The sequence below is a fragment of the Ahaetulla prasina genome, chromosome 14, assembly GCF_028640845.1.
Source record: "Ahaetulla prasina isolate Xishuangbanna chromosome 14, ASM2864084v1, whole genome shotgun sequence".
Taxonomy (NCBI): domain Eukaryota; kingdom Metazoa; phylum Chordata; class Lepidosauria; order Squamata; family Colubridae; genus Ahaetulla; species Ahaetulla prasina.
In genome coordinates this window covers 15,183,428-15,190,854 of record NC_080552.1, presented here as the reverse complement: position 1 = coordinate 15,190,854, position 7,427 = coordinate 15,183,428, and the positions used below count along the sequence as shown (strand labels likewise).

Genomic DNA, 7,427 nt, shown 5'->3' with positions numbered 1-7,427 from the left:
TTCTGCACTTTTGATTATTATTTTTCTTATAGGGAGAAAAAGGAAAGAAAAGGAGAGAGGAGAGGAGAGGAGAGGAGAGAGGGAGGGAGGGAGGAGGGAGGGAGGAAGGAAGGAAGGAAGGAAAGGAAAGGAAAGGAAAGGAAAGGAAAGGAAAGGAAAGGAAAGGAAAGGAAAGGGGAAAGGAGGGGAGGAGAGAGGAGAGGAGAGGAGAGAAGGAAAGGAAAGTGGAGAGGAGAAGGAAGGGGAAGGAAGGAAGGAAGGAGGGGAGGAAGGAGAAATAAAGAAACTTCTAAAGTTTTTGTGAGATGGGCAACTCTAGAGATTAGATAGAGAGATAGAGAGATAGAGAGATAATCTATAAATCTATAGATCTATAACAGGGACGTGGTGGCTCAGGGGCTAGGACTTTGAGCTTGTCGATCGAAAGGTCGGCAGCTCAGCAGTTTGAATCCCTAGTGCTGCCGTATAATGGGGTGAGCTCCCGTTAATTGTCCCAGCTTCTGCCAACCTAGCAGTTTCAAAAGCACGTAAAAATGCAAGTAGAAAAATAGGGACCATCTTTGGTGGGAAGGGAACAGCGTTCCGTGCGCCTTTGGCGTTGAGTCATGCCGGTCACATGACCACGGAGATGTCTTTGAACAGCGCTGGCCCTTCGGCTTTGAAACGGAGATGAGCCCCCTAGAGTCGGGAACGACTAGCACGTATGTGCGAGGGGAACCTTTACCTTTACTTCATTGCATTATCTGTCTGTCTATATCATCTACAATAGATAGATATATAAAGACAGATAGATAGTTCTATAGACAGACAGTCAGACACACACATAGATAGATCTATAGGTAGGTAGATAGACCGACAGACAGAGTGAGCCTGCAGCATTCAGAGGCCAAATTCATATTTCAGGTTTTGCTACTTTTTCCTTCGGGCAAGTCTCCTTCTTGAGTTGATTTAGACTTTGTGTGTCACCTGCGATTACGCACATGATAAACCTGACCTTTGGAAAGATCTTTGCCGTGACTCCGCACGACGTTATGATGCGAGTGATTATGCGATCTGTCACCACCGAGCCATCATTGAGATGTTCTTAGTCTTCCAGAAGTAATAAGAGTATCCATTCTATGTCTCTTCCTCCCCACCCACCCCAGCCGCCCCCATCTTCCCCTTCCACGGTGTAGACTTCAATTTACATTGATTTGAGGTTCGTAGCTCGTTCTGGAAGAGTTTTAAGGTTGGGAGTCATATTCCCCTCTCTTCTATCGAATGCCTTTTTAGATTTTTTTTTTAAAGAAGGCTTCGCATCAGAACGATGCGATGCATCCTTCTGCAGCCCAGCAATATAAAAAGATTATTACAGGTAGTTCTCGACTTAGGACTGGTCGCTTAGCAACCATTTCAAAGTTCGTCCAGACTTACCGGGGTGTGTGTGTATATATATATGTGTGTGTGTGTGTGTATGTGCTACTTACGTCCTTGATGTAAAGCTCTGCCAGTTGCTCAATGCAGGCAGTTCTTGACGTACGACCACAATGGGGACCTAAATTTCCATTGCCAGCCAAGCCGGTTGTTAAGTGAGTCTCGCCTATTTTACAACCATTCTGCTAAAGGACCATTTTTCACACTTACGACCATGGCAGCATCCCCATTGTCACGTAGGTGATCAAAATTCAGACGTTTGGCAACTGGTTCACATTTATGACTGTTGCTGTGTCCCGGAGAGGTGGGGGGGAGGGGTATGTCACGCGATCCCCTTTTGTGACCTTCTGACCAGGCAAAATCAATGGGAAAATCAGATTCGCTTAAGAACCTTGTTACTAACTTAACAACTGCAGTGATTCACTTAACAACGGTGGCAAGAAAGGTCACAAAGCGGAGGAAAACTCACTTAACAACTTAGCCACAGAAATTTTGGGCTCCATTGTGGTCGTAAGTCTAGGAAAGGGAGATGGAGAGAAAGAGAGATACAGTAATAGATAAGATATAGATGATATATAGATGTATCTGTATGTATACCAGGGGTGAAATCCAGCAGGTTCTGACAGGTTCTAGAGAACCGGTAGCGGAAATTTTGACCAGTTCGGAGAACTGGTAGTGGAAATTTGGAGTAATTCGGAGAACCGACGAATACCACCTCTGGCTGGCCCTAGAGTGGGGTGGGAATGGAGATTTTGCAGTATCCTTCCCCTGCCACGCCCACCAAGCCACGCCTACCAAGCCACACCATGCCCACAGAATCGGTAGTAAAAAAATTGGATTTCACCACTGATGTATATTTTTACGTATCTATATGTGTGTGTGTGTATGTGTTTGTGCGTATATGTATGTATAGAGAGAGAGAGAGAGAGAGAGAGAGAGAGAGAGAGAGAGAGAGAGAGAGATAGATGTTTTCTGAGGTTTTCGCGGGTGTTTGTATATAGGTCTTTGTTTATTCGGGTTTTCTCCCGCGTAAAATTGGAAGTGTCTTGGCGACGTTTCGACGAAGTCTCATTCGTCATCTTCAGGCTGGTGTTTACAGCTTCGTGTTTCTAGGAGTGTTGCTCCTAGAAACACGAAGCTGTAAACACCAGCCTGAAGATGACGGATGAGACTTCGTCGAAACGTCGCCAAGACACTTCCAATTTTACACGGGAGAAAACCCGAATAACCAAGGACCTATATAGATATAGATATAGGTGTGTGTATGTTTGTATGTGTGTATGTATCCTCATAACGCTTACAGCAAAAATTAAATTCTGAGGTTTAAAAGAATCCCCATGAACAAAAATGCCACACACACACACAAATGTAGATTTTTACAATTGGGGACGTGTTATAAATCTCGGTGTTTGAATTACGAAGTCGGCCTAAGAGCCGGCATTCGTCGCAGCTGGGGATACGGTCCTGTGTTCCATCGTTAATAACACTAATGCTTCTGCTTAAAACGATTGAATTCTTTGTTTAAGGGAGGCGAATTAGCTCCAAATGGAAATAGTTTTTCTGGGGATGGTTGAAACAGCATAGGAATGTGGGGTTTTTCTCCCCCCCCTTTTTTCTTTTTATATATCATTTGCACAGAGGACCTATTATGTTTGATCTTATTCAGTTCGGCCCAGCCTCGAGTAATTAAGTCGGATGTTTTTAATTAAATCAAAGGGAGTTATGAATTGAATCCCCTTTAATGCAATTAAAGCAGAAAAGCGTGAGGCGCATACAAAAGAATATCTGGAGTTGTTTTTGGAATGAAGAAATCTCATGGCTGTCTTTACTCGGCATAATAAGCCATGAAAAGTGGCTTTTTAAAAACACGGAGCACTCCGGAAACTGATAGCCCCAGTAGCATAAGAGTGTAAATTGACCCAGAAAGCCACTTTAGATCAGTTGCTTTCTCATTGTGGCTTAAAGCCGGCTTCTGGTTCAAGTTTGTTTGGGGGGGGGGGTCAAGCTAACCAGGGTAGCAGATGGGCGCAATATAGCTTCATGCTTTAATTAACTTTCTCATCAGTACAGGTAGCGTTTGACTTACAACAGTTTGCTTTGTGACCGTTTGAAGTTACAACCGGGTGAAATGCTCCCGGTTCGGACCGGATCGCCTGATCCGGTAGCAATGGCGGCGGGTTGTTCGGAGAACCAGTAGCAAAAATCCCTGCCCCCCTCCCCGCCCATGCCCAGCTGAGATAACGAGGCCTCCATCCCCTGACTCTTTACCCCCCCAGGCCACGCCTCCAGACCCAGCTGATGGCAATCAGGCTTAGTTGGACCCTAGGTTTCATAGGCAGGAGAGGAGGGAACAACAGAAGCAAGGGAGGGGCAGGCCTAGGAAGTGTTGAGTCATGGAGCCACACCCCACAGGATATAAAAGGCAGCGAGAGCTGCTGTGTCTCTTTGTAACAGGTAAATCCACTGATTGACTTAGAGCTGAAGTTTGTTCCTGGGTGACTCACCAGCGTCATGGAAGATAACGAAGGCTCTTGGCAGACGCTGGCTATTCTGTTGCCAGAGCTGATAGTGCCGGCTAATTAAGCCATCACTCGGACGGAGGCGGAGGAGGACAGAACATAAAGGGACCAAGGTTGGAGACCCCTGGAGTAGATGACCTACGAGGTCCCTTCCAACTCTGTTGTTCACATTTTTTGCAGTAGCGTTGTGCTTGTGCTGTTTCCTTTGGGGCTTATGCAGAAGTAGAGACGATTTCTTTGTTGATTCATATTGCGGATGACCCGAACGCTCATTTCCCCATAGCTGAATTTGTCGGTTGTGTCTCTCTGTGTGTGTGTTCCAGGTGGCGGAAATGCACGGGGAACTCATCGAATTCAACGAACGGCTCCATCGTGCCTTGATGGCCAAAGAAGCCCTTGTGACGCAGATGAGACAAGAACTGATCGATCTGAGAGGACCGGTAATCACGTCCTTTGTCTAAATAATCCCCATCCCCTCTCATCCTGGGCGATATGCAGTGGGGGGGAGGGGGGAGAAACGGGACTTTTTTTTTAACATAGGAGAGAAGGAAAGGAAAAGGAGTCCTCCTCTTACCACCATCCATTTAATGACCGTTCGAAGTTACAAGGGTGATGAAAACGGGGGACATTCAACCTGTCCTCGCACTTACAAATGAGTCAGCCTCCTCGTGGTCATGTGATTAAAATTCAAGTGCTTGGCAACCATATATATACAGTATATACACATATACATACACCCATACACACCCACAGATGTATACACATACACAAACAACATACACACAAACACACACTTATATACATACGTACATACATATACACACACACACACACACACAGACACACAAATCAATCTATCTATCTATCTATCTGTCTATCTATCTATCTATCATCTATATCATCTATCTATCTATCTATCTATCTATCTATCTATCTATCTATCTATCTATCTATCTATCTATCTATCTATCTATCTATCTACCTACCTACCTACCTACCTATCATCTATCTATCTATCTATCTATCTATCTATCTATCTATCTATCTATCTATCTATCTATCTATCTATCATCTATATCATCTATCTATCTATCTATCTATCTATCTATCTATCTATCTATCTATCATCTATCTACCTGCCTGCCTGCCTACCTATCATCTATCCATCCATCCATCCATCTATCTATCCATCATCCATCTATCTATCTATCCATCTATCATCTATCTGTCTATCTATCTATCTATCTATCTATCTATCTATTCATCTATCATTCATCTATCTATCTACCTATCTATCTACCTATCTATCTATCATCATCTATATCTATCTATCTATCTATCTATCTATCTATCTATCTATCTATCTATATATCTATCTATCTATCTATTTATCTATCTATCCATCTATCATCTATTCATCTATCATCTATATCTATCTATCTATCTATCTTACTATCTATCTCTCTATCTACCTACCTATCTATCTATCATGTATCATCGATCATATCTGTCTGTCTATCTATCTATCTATCTATCTATCTATCTATCTATCTATCTATCTATCCATCCATCCATCCATCCATCTATCTATCTATCCATCTATCTATCTATCTATCATCTATATCATCTATCTATCTATCTATCTATCTATCTATCTATCTATCTATCTATCTATCTATCTATCTATCTATCTATCTATCTATCTATGTCTCTGTCTACCCAACAATCCAACCATCCATCCATCCATCTGTCCATCCATATCTATCTATCTATCTATCTATCTATCTATCTATCTATCTATCTATCTATCTATCTGTCATCTATCCATCCATCCACCCATTCACCCATCTATCTCGATAGTAAAGTGAATATAGCTTCCCCATTGACTTTGCTTATCAGAAGGTCGCAAAACGGGATCACGTGACCCCGGGTCACTCCAGTTGTCATAGCAGTAGCACTTAAACTTATATACCGCTTCCCAGTGCTTCCCAGCCCTCTCTAAGTGGGTTACAGAGTCAGCCTCTTGCCCCCAACAATCTGGGTCCTCAAATTACCCACCTGGGAAGGGCGGAAGGCTGAGTCAACCTTGAGCCTATTTCGGCAAAGCGCAAGGAGACTCGATGGGAGGAGCCAATGTGTGGCCCCTGAAGTCTGGCCCTCTCTGAAACGGCGAGCTATTTGGTTTGCAAATCCTAACGACCGGTGCAGCCTTATGTTTATCTCGCCCTTAAGATTTTGGTCTGAAATTTATAGCCAGCCGGGCTTCAATTAAACTCTTGTCCACCCCAATGTACCGGCAAGGCATGTAATAAAGAATTCTGCCACCAAATTATTTTATACGGCGCCATTATTGCGAAGGACACAGTCCCCTTGGGTCTCATAATCATCCCACAATTACTTCCCTCCCGTTTGGCTTCTTCAGAACATAACAACATGTAAGCTCCCCGCACATTCGCAAGTCTAGAAAACCGCTTGGGGTCAAGAGAAACCTTTTTCACACCCCGGTTCATTTCCCCCACCCCTAACTGTTACGTCCTGTAATCAGCTCCGAATGGTTTCATTCGCGATTTGTTCTGCGCTGCCGTTTTATTACCGGCACTATGCAGTCAATCCTCGACTTAAGGCCATTCATTCAGTGACTGTTCGGAGTTACAACAGCCCTGGAGGGGAGGAAAAGTGACTTACGACCGGTTTTTCGCACATACGACCGTTGCAGCATCCCCATGGTCGTGTGATTTACGTGGGATGCTTGGCAACTGACTCATCTTTATGACGGTATTTGCAGTCTCCCAGGGTCCTGTGATCCCCTTTTACGACCTCCTGACAAGCAAAGTCAATGGGTCAAAGCCCAGATTCACTTATCAACCGGGCGACTAACTGAACAACTGCAGTGATTCACTTAATAACGGCGGCGAGGAAGGTGGTAAAATGGAGCAAACACCCCTTAACAACTGTCTTGCTTAGCAGTGGAAATTTGGGGCTCCATTGCGGTCATAAGTTGAGGACTACCTGTGCAGAAGCCGTTCAAACATACTGGGCTTGGAAGGAGTTCTTTCATTGGCATCACTGAATCATCTGCGATAAGGCACGCATGTTCAATAGCAGCTTTATAGCATTTCATTTTCATTTCATTTCATTTATTTGATTTTTATACCGCCCTTCTCCCAAAGGACTCAGGGCGGTGTACAGGCAGATAAAAACAGACAAGACAATAATCTATAAAATGCAAAATTAAAAAACTTATTATACTTTGCCTAAAATTTTAAAATATATAGAAATTAAAACCCCGTTTAAAATTAATAATAAAACTATACAATCCATAAAATTTAAGCCAGCCCAGCGAATAAAAGATCGTCTTCAGTTCGCGAAAGGTCGAAGGCCAGGTTTTTGGCGAAAACCGGGGGGAAGTCCGTTCCAGAGTGGGGGAGCCCCCACAGAGAAGGACCTTCCCCTGGGGGCCGCCAGCCGACATTGCTTGGCGGACGGCACCCTGAG

At 43.8% G+C, this 7,427-nt stretch overlaps 1 protein-coding gene across 2 annotated transcripts in view; it reads left to right on the top strand.

Annotated features, from left to right (window-relative positions):
• The window catches only part of SNX29 (sorting nexin 29), a 179,820-nt gene that overhangs the window by 79,801 nt on the left and 92,592 nt on the right, over positions 1–7,427 (top strand). For both annotated transcript variants that reach the window (XM_058156920.1, XM_058156919.1), the window contains exon 16: positions 4,256–4,372. In XM_058156920.1, the coding sequence (XP_058012903.1) occupies positions 4,256–4,372 (117 nt within the window). The remainder of the gene's footprint in view (positions 1–4,255; positions 4,373–7,427) is intronic.